Source organism: Schistocerca americana, chromosome 1 (genome assembly GCF_021461395.2).
Source record: "Schistocerca americana isolate TAMUIC-IGC-003095 chromosome 1, iqSchAmer2.1, whole genome shotgun sequence".
Classification (NCBI taxonomy): Eukaryota; Metazoa; Arthropoda; class Insecta; order Orthoptera; family Acrididae; genus Schistocerca; species Schistocerca americana.
The window spans coordinates 141,759,192-141,777,904 of NC_060119.1; the positions used below are offsets into that span (position 1 = coordinate 141,759,192).

Below are 18,713 nucleotides of genomic sequence, written 5' to 3' on the forward strand. Positions count from 1 at the left end.
AGTCAGAACACATGAGACATCAATGCTTTCTCTCAACTACATCTGTAATTTGTAATCTAACAGGAATTTTAATTGTGATAAATTCAATTTATCATATTAAAGGTAGAGACCTGAGATACATTTACAAATTTGCAATGCATAAATACCAGGCTTTCCAAATTCTACGTAACATGAAACATAAAAACCATTATCAAACATAATTTATGTGAAGTTTAAAATGTCAGTTATTACCGTGTGGCATTGAAAGCTTACAGCTTTTTGAATCAGATTTATTTGCAGCTACATTAGTTTTCACACTGGAATTTGGTCCATCCAATCCATTACGCATGCATTCCCCTGGCACTGAGGGCAGTACCAAGAGGCATGAACAAAATCTTTTAGTAAGAGCATATCAAACAATATGAAACTACACAAATGTAATAACTGTTCTTGTGCAAGCCTCTCCATTTCTCCTTCGCTACTGCAACCTACACCCATGTGAAACTCATTTCTAGAGTCAAGCATTGTTCTACCTCTACAATTTTTACCCCTTACACTTTCCTCTATAATCAAATTGATGTTGTTCTTTTAACTGATCACATCTTTTACTAAAGATATTCACAAATTATTTTTGCCCCAATCTGATTACGTTCGTCTCGATTACTTACTCATTTTACCCAACTAATCTCCAGTATTCTTCTGTACTACCAGATTTCAACTACATTCTAGTCAAATACCTTACAAAATGTGATTCTTCAATGTCTCCCTGCGTAATTCATCATAAAATAGTTCACAGACAAACAAGCAGTCATGAGTGGACAATGCGCACAACATTTTACCAAGCAATCAGTCTGCTGTCGTGTAGCGTGTTGATGAACTGACCGACTAAAAGCTGGGGACTAGCACTGGTGACACCTCCACTGTTTCTCTCCCAATTGTTATATTTGTTGTTTGCTATCTGCATCCTCTTCTTAAACAGAACAAGTGCAGGTTCCCGGTGTTTACTAAGAATGTAGCCACTTACACAACTGATCAGCTGTTCACTTACACAAATTTCAATAGATTCAAAGAATTACACTGATTGCACCAAAAGACAGGAGATGAAGACATGGCAGATCTCAAAGAATCTGGCTTGTGAGATGCAGTTGTTGAAAAGCTATGACAGAGAGCATAGATTTTACTAACACTTGAATGAGTTCCAAACATTCATAAAGAGGCATGGCTTTACACCCCAACTGAGAGCCACAATTATGTTCTAACTGACATACTTGCTAAATACCCTTAGGCTGGGAAATGTCCACATCCTATTTGCAACTTTGTGGATTTTTTTTTTTTGATGTCTTAACAACTTAAAACTTAGGGAATTTGACATCTTTGTGAGCTTTGATGTTGATGCTCCTTTCAACAGAGTGCCTCTATAAGAATCTCTGGAACTTATTGGTCACAGATTTAACATACAGATTACCAATGTACAGCCGTATATTTTCTCATAATATGGGTCCACAGCTTTTACAAATTTTTAAATGTCATCATCTTGCTTTCAGTTGTTAGAATGTTATTTGATGATTACAGTTTCCCCATTAAGCCATTTTCAAGCATAAGATTTTGACATGTTTCAAACAAAAACCTTTATGTAAAAATCTTATGCTTTAAAATGGCTTAATCCAGAATTTGCAATCATAAAATAAAATTCTAACCTCTGAAATCATGTCAATGACATGTAAAAACTTTACAGGTATGACATGATGTTGAAATACTTTCTTTTCGACAGTGGTTACTACAAAGAGACAGAAGGAGTAGCCATGGGGAGTCCACCCTTACCGATCGTTGACAATGTGTATATGGAACATTTAGAGAGCAAGCCCTGGCATCACCCCAAGGAAAACCATCAAATTTCTTACCAGTATTTTGATGTCACACATATCATACGACCACATGGAAGACATAAGCTGAATGCTTTCCTCATACATCTCAATTCCATACACCAATTGTGTCATAGAAGTCAAGGTGTTACACTTTCTAGACGTATTTGTGAAAATACGAGCATAAGATACTTTCCGCCACAGTGTGTACCTTAAGAAAACACACACCAACCTTTGCTTACACACAGTCAGCTGACACCAATGGGCACGGGAGAACAGGGTGCTCAAAACATTTTTGCATATGGCTTGCATCCTCTCCAACAATGAGTCACAAGCAATAAGTAAAACACCTGTGGACAGTGTTTGGTGGAAAGGCTACACAGAGAGGGAAATTAGGAGAATCCTATGTCCCACACTGAAGGTGCAGTCAGTGGAAACAGAAGAAGACCCTCCGGAGGATGCAGCCACTCTGTTTATTCCATTCTGTGGAATATTATCTACAAATATAGGATGAAATCTACACAAACATCAAGTGAAGACCATTTTACACCTGCCAGCTAAAACATGGGCACTGCTTGGTAGTGTCAAGCTAATCTTGGACACCAAAAATCCAGGAACTATTAAAGTCCCAAGCCAGTGTCGCATGTTCAAAGGTCAGACAGTCAGACAGTACATATTGTCATAGACCATTATTGTGACCAATGGCATATCAAGGTGCAACAGCCTAACATGTCGCCAATTGCAGAAGACTGACTATTGGAATTAAATGGAATGGATTATGACCGTCTAAGGTTTAACTTCTGGATCTGTGTAATTATAGAAACTATCAAGAGTCGAATCAGACAACAGATGACCAATAGTGATAGTGGCTACATTCTTAGTAAGGCTGGGAACCTGTACACAATCTGGTTAAGAAAGGGAAGGAGATATCCCACAACAAACTGATTTCAAGAACAGGTGGATCAAGAGTGGAGATGCTTCCAAAACATACCCTTATGTGCAAACCACGGAAAAAGCGAGCTAAGAGGGAACGGGATGAGGAGATTACTAACTATGTGGCAGCTCCCGCGTACAAACAAAGGACGGAGTGCCAAGTTGGAGGACGAGGCAGGAATGGGGGGTGGGGGGTGGGGGGGGGGGGGGGGGGTCTGAAGGCCTGTGTAGCTAGAAGGCAGTCAGTTCATCAGCACACCTCATAATGGCAACGAGGTTATTTGCTGAAATATTGTGCCTGTTATACACTACCTTGCTATGAACTACATTAGTTATTCAGAAATCGCTTTTTTCAGAAGTGTTTTTTGTTCTAGGGCCAGGTTGCCTTTTATGTCCTCTCTACTTTGGCCATCACTGGTTATTTTTCTTCATAAACTACTTTTAGTATTTCATTACATAATCTAATTCCATCAGTAACACCTGATTTAATCCAACGACATTCCATTACACTTGTTTTATAAGGGGAATTCAATAAGTACTGCAACACATTCTTTCCCCCATGAATGATTTTATTGTAGCAATGACAACATACGCCTCACCCAATGACTCGCCATGCATTTTTAACTGACTAGTCTCTGCAGACATTCTGCAGGCATCTATGAATATCTGCAATGTTCTGGTTTTTTGCCAAAAGAAACTGAATGATAGTTCTCTGCTTGGAACATACCTCTGTTACAGATGCCCTTTTGAAAACTACATACAGCACTGCCACTTATTTTAACTTCATCACACTATAGGGGCGGAAGGGGGAATATTCTACGATGTCCCACAACAAAATTCCACATATTTTCAACCGATACAGACTGAGAAAAAATATGTGTTGCATTACTTACTGAACACCCCTTGTGCTTTTGCAACATTTTCTCAAGACAATATCCATACCATTCAACATCTCTTCAAAGTCTTTTTGCTGTCTATGACAGAATTATATTGTCCGTGCCAAACCTCAGAGTTTTTATTTGTTCTTTCACTTCTTTGCTTAGTACTGCCTTGTCACGGGAGTTCTTGATATTCACAAAGCTGCATCACTTTTCTCCAAAGAAACCTCTCGTTTTCCTATATGCAGACACTCTTTTTCCCACAGTTATGCATGCCTCTACAGCCTTACATTGCTCGTTTAGCCAATCCTACTTTGCTGTTTTACAGTGCATGTGTATCTAATTTTTTAGGGCTCTATAATCACATCTTTAAGCTCCCTTGGCTGCATTTTTTAAAATTTTCTCCTTTAGTCAATTTAATTCAATGTCTACTGTGTTATACAACTTTACATAAGGGCCAAACTTCAATCACTGTTTTCCAAGCAGGTATTTCAATAGTGATACTCAAATTTAATTCATCCTATTAAAGGCAGAGACCTGAGATACATTTACCAATTTACAATGCATAAATACCACAATTTCCAAACTCTATGTGTAATGAAACATGAAAACCCTTATCAAACAACTTTTGTGAAGTTTAAAGTGTCAGTTATTACCCTGGGCCTTTGAAAGCTTACAGCTTTTTGAATCAGATTTATTTGTAGCTACATTAGTTTTCACACTGGAATTTGGTCCATCCAATCCATTATGCATGCACTCTCCTGGCATTGAGGGCGGTATCTTATGACATCCATTTCTATGACCTGCAAAGAAGTATGAACAAAATCTTTTAGTAAGATCATATCGAACAAAGGAAACTAAACAAATGTAATAAGTGTTCTTGTTGGTGTTTTTGTTGTTACACTACGCTATCCTGCGTAAGTCTATCCATTTCTCCTTAGCTTCTGCAACCTACATCCATGTGAACCTCATTTCTAGAGTCAAGCATTGTTCTATCTTTACAATTTTTACCCCTTACACTTTTCTCTATAAGCAAATTGATGAGGTTCTTGTAACTGATCACATCTTTTAGTAAAGATGTTCACAAATTATCCCCCCCCCCCCCCCCCCCCGAATTTGATTAAAGGTCCTCTCCATTACTTACTCATTTTACCTATTTAACCTTCAGCATTCTTCTGTACTGCCAGATTTCAAACTATATTCCAGTCAAATACCTTCGGAAATGTGGTTCTTCAATGTCTCCCTGCGTAATTCATCATAAAATAGTCCACAGGTAAACAAGCAGACATGAGTGGACAATGGGCACAACATTTTTTTGGCAAGCAACCACGTCGCTGTCATGTAGCGTGTTGATGAACTGATCGATTATAAGCAGGAGACTTGCACTGGTGGCATCTCCACTGTTTCTCTCCCTGTGTCATATTTGTTGTGTGATATCTGCTTCCTCCTCTTAAACAGACTAAGTGCAGGTTCCTCGGCATTACTAAGAATGTAGCCACTTACACAACTGATCAGCTGTTCACTTATTGAAATTTAAATAGATTCAAAGAATGACACTGATTGCACCAAGAATTTTGAGATGAAGATATGGCAGTTCAATAGAATCTGGCTTGTGAGATGCACTTGTTACAAAGCTACAACAGAGAGCATAAGTTTTACTAAGACTTGAATGAGTTCCAGACATTCAAAAAGAGGGTTGGCTTTACACCCCAATTGTGAGCCATATTAATGTCCCAACTGGCACACTTGCTAAATACCCTTATGTTGGGAAATGTCCACATCACAGTGTCACAGAAGAAACTGAGTAACACCATAGTGTAGTGGTTATGATACTAAACTGTTGCATGGAGGGTCACGAGTTCAGATCTCACCTGGACTGTACAATTTTAATTTCTATATTCGGTTCGATTACATTCTAGAAGTATCTATAAAGGTGATGAATCACTGGACTGGAATGTTCTGTAGCTGTATATATACTGTTTGGGTTCTGGCTGGTGCAGACGACTTCATAAAATGGTGCCAGTATATTGAAACAATGCATAAAAAAAGAATTACATGCAAGAAGTTTGAACGGCTTCCAAACGTAGTATCAATGTCTGTGATGGACTAAGCAACTGATTTCACAAGTGTTCTTTGTCAGAGAGTGAGAGACGAAATTCAGAAGGCACTTGGATTGCACGGCGAGCAAAAAACAGAGACGCTTCAAGAGGTCATAAGAGATGAAGTGGAACGACATTGAACTCAATCTCTCGTCCTTCATTTCCCTTTAAAAAGGTGAAAAAGTCAAGACCCAGGCAGAGTTACATTCCTACAATGCCGCATGAGGAACCTGTTTGGGCACCGAGGAAAACTGACATCTGGAGGGCCCAGGACAACCAACCAGTATGTTTCCACTGTGGATGACTGGGACATGTGGTGCACTATTGTCGAGAAAGGCAGCGGATATTTGATGATGCCCGCGGCAGAAGACAACAGACCAATCTTAGCAGACACCAACTCCAGGACGACGAAGATGAACAAGAAGGTGTGGGTGCAGGACGACATAGGTCACCATCGCCACAAGCTAGCCGCTGGAGAGTATGCTCCCCAACACTCTGATCAAAGGTCTTCATCACCGTTTAGAAGCTCCAGCCGATCACCTAGCCGTTGCAACCTGGAAAACTAAAGGGTGCAACATTCCTTGGAGTTGAGGTCACCAAAGAGAAAAATCCTCCGCCGTCGATTACTCCGAAAATGATAGGAAACTATGTCGATATTCTCATGGATGGCCAACCAGCCGAAGCTTTTGTGGACTCTGGAGCATCATACTCAGTCATTTCGGAGAAGTACCATCACCAGTTGCTGAAAACCGTATTCATCAAGGGCAAAACATCTCTCCTGAAGGTGGCTAATGGGAAATATGTAAAACCTACAGGAAGATGTACCATTCATGTGGATATAAGTGGCCATACACAGCCCTTAGAATTCATTGTCTTACAAGATTGTAGTCTTGATGCCATTCTCGGATGGGACTTCCAAGACTTTTTGAAAGCTTCTCAAGCAATTATAGATTGTGGTTGCTCGCAGATTATACTAGATGAGATACTGTGGACAGGAAGATGCGCATCTGAGTGTGTGGAGACTATGTGTGCTGGATGACGTGATCATTCCTGCAGTCAGCACTAGAAAGGTAACAGTCACGTGTCATGCCTTGCATCAACCCATGGATCTTGTAGTGGAATGTAAGAGAAGCATACCACTGAAGAACAACTTGGTCATCCCAGCCTCTGTCATCTCATTTAAGAATGGATTTGTTGAATTGTGAATAATTAACTATCGCCGAGAACCGCAGATCCTTCCAAGACGCATGTGCATAGCGAACACTGAGCCGTTAATTGAGGAACAGATGAGCATCATAGAAACCTCCCATGCCGAGTCGGTGGGTGAAATTAGTGCTACCACTATGAGACAAGATCTTGTAGCTCGACTATCACCAGATCTCACTAAGGAACAACAGAAGAAGCTACTTGCCATTCTTCAAGAGTTCTCTGAATGCTTCAATCCACATGTGAAGAGCAAATTAGACAAATCGACTGTGAAGCACTGGATTAGCACTGGAGACCATCAGCCAATAAGGCAGAGAGCATACCATGTGTCAGCAACAGAACATTGAATAATTCGCGATGAGGTACAGAAAATGATGAAGAATGTCATCATTCAGCCTTCGCAGAGCCCATGGTTGTCACCAGTGGTCCTCGTCAGGAAGAAGGATGGCGGTTGGCGCTTTTGTGTTGATTACAGGAAGCTTAATAAGATAGCTAAAAAGGACATTTATCTTCTTCCACGAATTGATGATACACTAGACTGCCTGAAGGGAGCTAAGTTTTTCTCAACCATGGACATGTACTTGGGATACTAGCAAATTGATCTTTGGTGTGACGTCATAAGCGAGTGACTGCATGTGAGATCGCTCCCTAAGTTTTTATATATTTTTAGGTTTCAGATACATATTTTAACGGTTTTTGTGATAATATTTACTATATAAGTGACATATTAGTGGTTTCTTCATTCACCTCTGCCTTTCTTGTGTTGTGACCTGATATTTGTGAGTGTTTCGTATCGAGCAACTTAACCTCTTGCCTGTGTTTACATTCCGCGCTGACCAGTTGCAGCTGTAGCGGAGCATCAAAAGCTAAGTACTAATTAATTGTTTGTGTATAGTGGTTTATTTAGGAACTTTAGTTGTCTTCAACCAGTGTTCTTGGTGTTTTCTGTTGAAATAATTTCAGAAGAACCTTTTGGGAACTGTTTTCAGCTTCGTTACTGTGTCATTAGACGTTTGATTCTCTTTCTGTATTAGTCTTTTGTTATATTCACATTTGTTGTTTATTAATACTGTTAATAATAGTAGTTACTTCCCTTGCAGAGTAAGTTTGTGATTATTGTAGTCAGGTTTTTAACATCTTCTTATTGTAGTAGCGGAACTAAGAAAAAGTAAAATTTTACCATGAGTGAGAAGTGTGGGCTTTGCCGTAGGTTCGTGAGGAGTGGATTGCGGTGTGAGACTTGTTCGAAGTATTTTCACTGGGGGGAATGCAGTGGGGAAGCCAGTGGGCATTCTGGTGAGATCCTCTCCAGGAACTGCAGGTTATGTAGCAAGAGTAAGTTGATAGAGGAGCAGGAGCGTAAGATCTGTGCCCTTCAGGTGCAGTTGAAAAATGCACAGGAGGAGCTAGACAGGATGAGGAGGGAGAACGGGGTTGGGGAATGGGAGCTGGCTGTTGGCAAGAGATCTGCTAGGAGAAGAAGATTTTCAGATAGTTTTACTATTGGTGTTTACAATAGATATGACCAACTGTCAGAGTCTAGTGGAGAGGAATCTCTAGTAGCTGTAGATGTAGGAAGTATGCAGCAGACCTCAGTAGTTACTGTGCCTAGAACAGTTGCAAAGTCGAAGAGGAAGAAGAAGGTTCTGCTGTTAGGTAGTTCTCATGGCATAGGTGTAGGCCAGCAGTTGCAGGAAGTGCTGGGGAGTGAGTACCAGGTCACCAGCATTGTGAAGCCTAATGCAGGGTTGGCTCAGGTGACTGTTAACATAGGGGGGTTATGTAGGGATTTTACTAAGGAGGATCAGGTAGTGATTGTGGGTGGGGCTGGTAATAGTATTGGTAAGGATGAGGAGTATAACATAAATGGTGACCTGGAAAAGATAGCCACTCAGACTGGCAACACGAATGTGCATTTCGTGGAACTGTTTCAGCCTCACAATCTGCCTCATCTTAATACAGCCGTCAGGCGTAATAACATGAGACTTGGGGGTGCGCTGATGACAGAAAGCATGGGTCACATTTCAGTGGTGTCGGTGGAGTCTATCAGCAGGACGGGTTTCACTAGACATGGCCTGCACCTCAACAGGTATGGCAAGGGGAGGTTGGCAAAGCTTATAGGTGACAGCATAGGTAGGGTTGGTGGGATCACTCATGGGAAAATTCCTGCAGTAGTGGGTGTTATAGCTGCACCTTTTTTAGATTGAAGTCAGCTGACAGGTATTCCTGCTTCAGGGAAGTCTCTCTAACAACGGAATCACTTTTGACAAAGCTTAGGTATCCGAGTAATGAGGGAATTAGTATATTTCATCAAAATATACAAGGTATTAGAGATAAAGTTAGTGAGCTGCTTATAGATGTTGACTCTGAAATTATTTGTATATCTGAACACTTCTTAAATAAGGAGATAATTCAGAGGCTTCCTTTACCAGGATATAGGTTGGCTGGCAGCTTTTCGAGGAGCTCTTTGCGGTGTGGGGGTGTAGCCATGTATGTGAAAAATTGCATCCCATTTGAGTCAATTGATGTTTCAAAGTACTGCACTGAAAAGGTGTTTGAATGTTGTGCAGGTGTGGTTAAATTTAACGGAGCTAAACTTCTAACTGTTGTTATTTATAGATCCCCAGACTCCGATTTCACAACATTTTTGTTAAAGCTAGAGGAGGTTCTTGGTTCACTTTATAGGAAATACAAAAAGTTAGTTATATGTGGTGACTTCAATATTAATTGTATAAGTGATTGTGCAAGGAAGAGGATCTGGTAGACCTCTTTAATTCATATAATCTTACGCAAACCGTGTTCTTTCCAACGAGAGTGCAAGGGAACAGTAGAACAACCATAGACAACATTTTTGTTCATTCCTCATTCCTAGAAGGTCATTTTGTTAGCAAAAAGGTGAATGGCCTTTCAGATCATGATGCACAAATTTTAACTTTAAAAGATTTTTGTGCTGCAACACGTGTTAAATATAGTCATCAGCTGTTCAGGAAAGCTGATCCAGTTGCTGTAGAGACCTTTGTAAACCTTATAAAGGAACAAGAGTAGCAGGATGTTTATAGCGCTGATACAGTAGACGATAAATATAATGCTTTTCTCAAGACTTTTCTCATGCTCTTTGAAAGTTGCTTTCCGTTAGAACGTTTAAAACAGGGTACTAGCACAAACAGGCAGCCTGGGTGGCTGACTAGAGGGATAAGAATATCTTGTAGAACAAAGTGGCAATTATATCAAAACGTTAGAAACAGTCAAAATCTAAATGCAGCAGCCCATTACAAACAGTATTGTAAGGTGCTTAAAAATGTTATTAGGAAGGCAAAAAGTATGTGGTATGCAGATAGAATAGCTAAGTCTCAGGATAAAATTAAAACCATATGGTCAATATAATAGAAGGAAACATTCCACGTGGGAAAAATTATATATAAAATCAAAGATGAGGTGACTTACCGAACGAAAGCGCTGGCAGGTCGATAGACATACAAACAAACACAAACATACACACAAAATTCAAGCTTTCGCAACAAACTGTTGCCTCATCAGGAAAGAGGGAAGGAGAGGGGAAGACGAAAGGAAGTGGGTTTTAAGGGAGAGGGTAAGGAGTCATTCCAATCCCGGGAGCGGAAAGACTTACCTTAGGGGGAAAAAAGGACAGGTAGACACTCGCACACACGCACATATCCATCCACACATACAGACACAAGCAGACATATTTAAAGACCAAACTGCTTGTGTCTGTATGTGTGGATGGATATGTGCGTGTGTGCGAGTGTCTACCTGTCCTTTTTTCCCCCTAAGGTAAGTCTTTCCGCTCCCGGGATTGGAATGACTCCTTACCCTCTCCCTTAAAACCCACTTCCTTTCGTCTTCCCCTCTCCTTCCCTCTTTCCTGATGAGGCAACAGTTTGTTGCGAAAGCTTGAATTTTGTGTGTATGTTTGTGTTTGTTTGTGTGTCTATCGACCTGCCAGCGCTTTCGTTCGGTAAGTCACCTCATCTTTGATTTTATATATAAAACCATATGGTCAGTCGTAAAGGAAGTTGCTGGTCTGCAGAGACAGGTCGAGGATATAGAATCAGTGCGTAGTGGGAATGTCCGTGTTACTGATAAGTCGCATATATGTACAGCATTTAATAATCACTTTCTGAATATAGCAGGTGAACTAAATAGAAACCTAGTCCCAACAGGGGATCATATAGCGCTCTTAGAAAAAAGTGTTCCGAGACTGTTACCTGAAATGCTCCTCCATGATACTGAGAAGAGGGAGATTGAGTTAATAATTAAATCACTAAACACCAAGAACTCTCATGGATATGACGGGGTATCTAGCAGAATACTGAAGTATTGTTCTATGTATGTTAGCCCAGTTCTCAGCCATATCTGTAACTTTTCTTTTAGGAGTGGTCGGTTTCCTGACCGATTAAAGTACTCGGTAGTGAAGCCACTTTATAAAAAGGGAGACATTGATAATGTTGACAATTTTAGACCTATTTCTATGCCATCGGTGTTTGCTAAAGTTATCGAGAAGGTTGTATATACAAGGTTACTGGAGCATTTAAATTCACATAATTTGCTGTCAAATGTTCAGTTTGGTTTTAGAAACGGTTTAACATCTGAAAATGCTATATTCTCTTTTCTCTGTGAGGTTTTGGACGGATTAAATAAAAGGTTGCAAATGGTAGGTGTTTTCTTTGATTTAACGAAGGCTTTTGACTGTGTTGACCACAAAATATTACTGCAGAAGTTGGACCATTATGGAGTAAGGGGAGTAGCTTACAATTGGTTCGCCTCTTACTTTAAGAACAGAAAGCAGAGGGTAATTCTCCGCAATATTGAGAGTGGTAGTCATGTTCAGTCCCAATGGGGCACTGTTAAGTGGAGTGTTCCCCAAGGGTCGGTGCTGGGGCCACTGCTGTTTCTTATTTATATGAATGATATGCCTTCTAGTATTACAGGTGATTCAAAAATATTTCTGTTTGCTGATGACACCAGCTTGATAGTGAAGGATCTTGTGTGTAATATTGAAACAGTAACAAATAATGTAGTTCATGAAATAAGTTCGTGGCTTGTGGAAAATAATTTGATGCTAAATCACAGTAAGACTCAGTTTTTACAGTTTCTAACTCACAATTCAACAAGAACCGATATTTTGATCAGACAGAATAGGCATATTATAAGTGAGACGGAACAGTTCAAGTTCCTAGGCGTTCGGATAGATAGTAAGCTGTTGTGGAAAGCCCATGTCCAGGATCTTGTTCAGAAGCTAAATGCTGCTTTATTTACCATTAGAACAGTATCTGAAATAAGTGACACTTCAACACGAAAAGTAGTCTACTTCGCATATTTTCATACGCTTATGTCGTATGGTATTATTTTTTGGGGTAATTCTTCTGATTCAAAAAGGGTATTTTTGGCTCAAAAACAGGCTGTTCGAGCTATATGTGGTGTAAGTTCGACAACGTCTTGTCGACCCCTGTTCAAAAATCTGGGAATTCTGACATTGCCCTCACAGTATATATTTTCTTTAATGTCGTTTGTTGTTAGCAATATTAGCCTATTCCCAAGAGTTAGCAGCTTTCACTCAGTTAATACTAGGCAGAAATCAAATCTGCATGTAGAATGCACTTCCTTTACTCTTGTGCAGAAAGGAGTGCAGTATTCTGCTGCATCCATTTTCAATAAGCTACCACAAGAACTCAAAAATCTTAGCAGTAGCCCAAAGTCTTTTAAGTCTAAACTGAAGAGTTTCCTCATGGCTCACTCCTTCTATTCTGTCGAGGAGCTCCTGGAAGAGCTAAAAAATTAAGCAAATTCCAGTGTTACATTGTTGGTTTTCTTCATTTAAACTTACGACTTGTCACCTGAATATGTTTTTTTTTTATATTTCATTTTATCTGTTTCTAATATCGTGTTATAATTTTATGTATTGACTCGTTCCATGACCATGGAGACTTCTCCTTAATTTGGTCACACGGAACAATAAATAAATAAATAAATAGATGAGGCTGATCATGAGAAAACTGCATTCATTACGCCTGAGGGCCTGTATGAGATTAAGGTAATCTGTTTGGTTTGTGTAATGCACCAGCAACTTTTGAACGAATGATGGATAATCTGCTAAGGCAGCTGAAGTGGACGATGTGTCTTTGTTATTTAGATGATATTATAGTGTTCTCAAAGACATTTGATGAACATATAAAAAGACTGAGGGCTGTTCTTAAATGTCTCCAACAAGGCGGACTGAAAATTAATCCAAGAAAGTGTCTCTTTGGACCAACAGAAATCAAAAGACGTGGACACCTTGTGTCAAACGAAGGTGTGTGGCCAGACCCAGAAAAGGTGAGATTTATAATGGAATATCCTATTCCTAAAAGTATTAGAGATGTGAGAAGCTTCCTTGGATTATGTTCCTATTACTGTCGTTTTATCAAAGACTTCTGTATCAAAGCCAGGCCACTCCAAGATTTGTTAAAAGCTGATGCTAAATTTATCTGGGTGGTGCTCAACAAGATTCTTTCGATGTGCTGCGAAAAGCTCTGACGACTGACCCTGTACTTGGTCTGTATGATGAGAGAGCATCTACAGAACTACACAAAGACGCCAGCAGGTATGGGATTGGTGCTGTTCTGTTGCAAATTTCGGATGGAAAAGAGAAGGTTATAGCCTAAGCTTCTAGGACACTTACAACAGCCGAGAGAAACTACAGAAAGAGAATGTCTTGCTATGATCTGGGCCATGTGCAAATTTTGACATTATCTCTATGGAAGGCCATTCACAGTTGTTACAGACCATATTCACTTTGTTGGTTGACAGGTATTATGGATCCAACAGGACGACTCGTCAGGTGGGCACTACATCTTCAAGAGTATAGCATTACCATAGTGTACAAAAGTGGAAGAAAACACCAAGATGCCGAATGTCTCTCAAGAAACCCTGTGCAAGACCATCAAGACTTTGATGAAGATAGTGACTGTCTCGCTGCACTCCAGGATCTCTCTGCTGAGCAGAAGGAGGACGCCAAGATATTTCAAATTACGCTTGCCTTAAATCGGTCAAAGTATGTGAAAGGACAATTTAAGGTGGTTAATGGATTACTTTGCAAGAAAAACTTTGATCCGTTAGGAAAGAGATGGCTACCAGTGATTCCTAAACACATGCACTTAGATGTTCTACAGAAATTCAATGACACACCTGAGGCCGCACATTTAGGATTTATTAAGACACATGATAGAATCCGCAAGAGAATTTTCTGGCCAGGTTTATTTGGGAGTGTCCGTCACTATGTGTCACACTGTCGTGAGTGTCAGAGGAGAAAGGCAGTCCGCAGAAACCACCTGGCCGTCTCATATCAACTCCACCAGCCGAAACACCTTTACAGCTTGTTGGGATTGACCTCATCGGATGACTTCCAACGTCTGCTAGCGGCAATAGATGGATTATTGTTTGCACTGATTATCTGACACGCTATGCCATCACAAAAGCTGTGAAAACAGCCGAAGCATCCGATGTAGCCAAAGTCATCACGGAGGACATTGTATTAAAACACGGTGCCCCAAGGTCATTAATTAAGGATCGAGGGAAAGTTTTTTAATCGAATCTTATGACAGAGATAAACTGTCGGTGCAACATTACTCATCACATGACAACTGCCTACCATCCGCAAACTAACGAGCTTACTGAACACCTTAATAAGACCTTGGCCGACATGCTATCAATGTCCGTCAGTGTTCAGCAGAGCAACTGGGATGAGGTGCTACCTTTCGTGATGTTTGCCTACAACACCGCAAAACAAGACACCACAGAATTTACGCTATTTTTCCTGGTGCATGGGCGAGGCAACGATGACAATGGACGCTGTGTTTCCGGTACATCCCGACGACGTTGATGATGACTACATCGACCAGGCGTAAACCAGAGCTGAGGAAGCTCAGCAGTTAGCTCGACTATTCACGCTGCAGGCTCAAGAAATCACTGAAGGTATGACGTGAGTCACCGCCTAGTTGTCTACCAGCCTGGTGATCTCATCTGGATCTCCACACCTGTTTGGAAGGTTGGACTGTCTGAGAAGCTCTTCAGGCGCTACTCTGGACCTTATAAGGTTGTAAGACAGTTGTCTGATGTTACTTTGAAGTTGAAGATTTCGACCCAGACAGGAGACGACGAAAGGTCAGAGATACGGTCCAAGTCCTTCGAATGAAGCCCTATAAGGATCCTGCAACCTAGGATAAATTCGAAGCTCCTGCAAAAGGCAACAAGTGAAAGGTGACAAAGAGCATAGCGGTAAAAGAAGTTCTAAAAGGTCACCGCCAGCGCGAGAATCAGTCATCAGGAGTCAGAGTATGCAGTACCGATAACTCATTCCCGGACTAGGAAGACGTAACGCCAAGATGCTGTTCTCTTAAGGAGGAAGCAATGTTGCAGAAGAAGCTTAGTAGCTCTGTGATGTAGTGGTTTGATACTAAACTGTCGCATTGAGGGTTGTGAGTTCAAAACTCACAATTTTAATTTCTATATTTGGTTCAAGCACATTCTAGAAGTATCCACAAATGTCAAGAATCATGGTACTGGAATGTTCTGTAGCTATATATATATACTCTATGTGTTCTGGTCAGAGAAAGTTCGCTCCACGTTCTTGAATGTGCAAGTGCTAAATAAACCTTTGTTAAGTGAACTTAGTGTTCATCATTCATCTAATTACACCTTCTTCTACGTGACATTATTTGCAACTTTGTGGATTTTATTGGATGTGTTAACAACTTAAAACTTACGGATTTTGACATCCTCATGAGCTTTGATGATGATGCTCTTTTCACCCGGGTGCCTCTATAAGAATCCCTGGAACTTATTGGCCACAGATTTGACATACATATTACCAATGTACAGTCGTCTACTTTCTTGTAATATGGGTCCACAGCTTCTACAATTTTTTAAAATGGCATCATCATGCTTTCAGTTGTTAGAATTTTATTTTACGATTACAGTTTCTGCGTTTATAGTTATAGGGTGAGGTTGCCTTTTATATCCTCTCTACTTTGGCCATCACTGGTTATTTTGCTGTCCAAATAGCAAAACTCATCAGCTACATTTAGTACATCATTACATAATCTAATTCCATCAGTAACACATGATTTAATTCAACTACATTCCAGTACTCTTGTTTCACAAGGGCCATTCAATAAGTAGCACAACAGATTCTTTCCCACCTGAATGGTTTTATTCGAGATTCCAATTTCACCATATTATTCCCCACTCGTTTGGATACAAACCCTATTTAGTAATGTAATGTGTGATAGCCTTATGCCACCTCACTGGTAGGGCCTGTATGCCTGCACGGTACCACTCTACTTGTAGACATTGAAGCCAAATCTTTGCTGCAACAATAACCTCCTCATCATCCACATACTGCTTCTCGCAGAGTGCATCCTTCCTTGCACAGATGGTCCTTCATTGCTCTTTAAGGTCTTCTGGTAGGTGGCAAGGAACCCAATGAGCAAACTCCTACCATGAGAGAGACACGCAGTTGAGCAGTGCGATGTTTGATTGTGATTCATTAATCACCTCGAACGAGTGTTTGTGTGTGTTCAAACATTGTTGGAGTCACACCTGTGTGCAGTACGCTGGAAAGGATGATATCAGATAGGTATGCATGACCTTGAAGCAATGATGACGTACGCCTCACCCAATGACACAACATGCATATGTAAACCAACAGGTCACTGTAGACATTCTGCAGGCACCTCTGAATATCTGCAATGTTCTGGTTTTCTGCAAAAGAAACTGAATGACAGCTCTCTGCATGAAATGCACCTCTGTTACAGACACCATTTTGAAGACTACTTACAGAATTGCCACATATTGGAATTTTATCAAACTATAGGGGCGGATGCGGGAATATTCTATGATGCCCCACAACAAAATTCCGCATATTTTCAACTGATATTGACTGAGAAAAAAATGTGTGTTGCATTACTTACTGAACACCCTTTGTGCTTTTGCAACTTCTTCTCAGGACAATATTCATTCCATTCAACATCTCTTCAAAGTCTTTTTGCTGTCTATGACAGAATTATATTGTCACTGCCAAACTTCAGAGTTTTTATTTGTTCTTTCAATTCTTTGTTTAGTACTGCCTTGTCACAGGAGTTCTTGATATTCACAAAGCTGGATCACTTTTCTCCAAAGATGCCTCTTGTTTTCGTATACACAGACTCTCTTTTTCCCCCAATTATACATCTACATCTACATCTATACTCCGCGAGCCACCTTACGGTGTGTGGCGGAGGGTACTTATTGTACCACTATCTGATCCCCCCTTCCCTGTTCCATTCACGAATTGTGCGTGGGAAGAACGACTGCTTGTAAGTCTCCGTATTTGCTCTAATTTCTCGGATCTTTTCGTTGTGATCATTACGCGAGATATATGTGGGCGGTAGTAATATGTTGCCCATCTCTTCCCGGAATGTGCTCTCTCGTAATTTCGATAATAAACCTCTCCGTATTGCGTAACGCCTTTCTTGAAGTGTCCGCCACTGGAGCTTGTTCAGCATCTCCGTAACGCTCTCGCGCTGACTAAATGTCCCCATGACGAATCGCGTTGCTTTTCGCTGGATCATGTCTATCTCTTCTATTAATCCAACCTGGTAAGGGTCCCATACTGATGAGCAATACTCAAGAATCGGACGAACAAGCGTTTTGTAAGCTACTTCTTTCGTCGATGAGTCACATTTTCTTAGAATTCTTCCTATGAATCTCAACCTGGCGCCTGCTTTTCCCACTATTTGTTTTATGTGATCATTCCACTTCAGATCGCTCCGGATAGTAACTCCTAAGTATTTTACGGTCGTTACCGCTTCCAATGATTTACCACCTATGGCATAATCGTACTGGAATGGATTTCTGCCCCTATGTATGCGCATTATATTACATTTATCTACGTTTAGGGAAAGCTGCCAGCTGTCGCACCATGCATTAATCCTCTGCAGGTCGTCCTGGAGTACGTACGAGTCTTCTAATGTTGCTACTTTCTTGTAGACAACCGTGTCATCTGCAAATAGCCTCACGGAGCTACCGATGTTGTCAACTAAGTCATTTATGTATATTGTAAACAATAAAGGTCCTATCACGCTTCCCTGCGGTACTCCCGAAATTACCTCTACATCTGCAGATTTTGAACCGTTAAGAATGACATGTTGTGTTCTTTCTTCTAGGAAATCCTGAATCCAATCACAAACCTGGTCCGATATTCCGTAAGCTCGTATTTTTTTCACTAAACGTAAGTGCGGAACCGTATCAAATGCCTTCCTGAAGTCCAGGAATACGGCATCAATCTGCTCGCCAGTGTCTACGGCACTGTGAATTTCTTGGGCAAATAGGGCAAGCTGAGTTTCACATGATCTCTGTTTGCGGAATCCATGTTGGTTATGATGAAGGAGATTTGTATTATCTAAGAACGTCATAATATGAGAACACAAAACATGTTCCATTATTCTACAACAGATTGACGTAAGCGAAATAGGCCTATAATTATTCGCATCTGATTTATGACCCTTCTTGAAAATGGGAACGACCTGCGCTTTCTTCCAGTCGCTAGGTACTTTACGTTCTTCCAGCGATCTACGGTAAATTGCTGATAGAAAGGGGGCAAGTTCTTTAGCATACTCACTGTAGAATCTTAAGGGTATCTCGTCTGGTCTGGATGCTTTTCCGCTACTAAGTGATAGCAGTTGTTTTTCAATTCCGATATCGTTTATTTCAATATTTTC

At 40.6% G+C, this 18,713-nt stretch overlaps 1 protein-coding gene across 8 annotated transcripts in view; it reads right to left on the reverse strand.

Moving 5' to 3' along the window:
• The window catches only part of LOC124551057, a 186,311-nt gene that overhangs the window by 37,453 nt on the left and 130,145 nt on the right, over positions 1–18,713 (reverse strand). For 6 of the 8 annotated variants that reach the window (XM_047125979.1, XM_047125947.1, XM_047125989.1 and 3 more), the window contains one exon: positions 4,309–4,455. The exons of the other annotated variants lie outside the window; for them this stretch is intronic. In XM_047125979.1, coding sequence (XP_046981935.1) covers positions 4,309–4,455 — 147 coding nt within the window. The remainder of the gene's footprint in view (positions 1–4,308; positions 4,456–18,713) is intronic. 8 annotated transcript variants of the gene reach the window in all.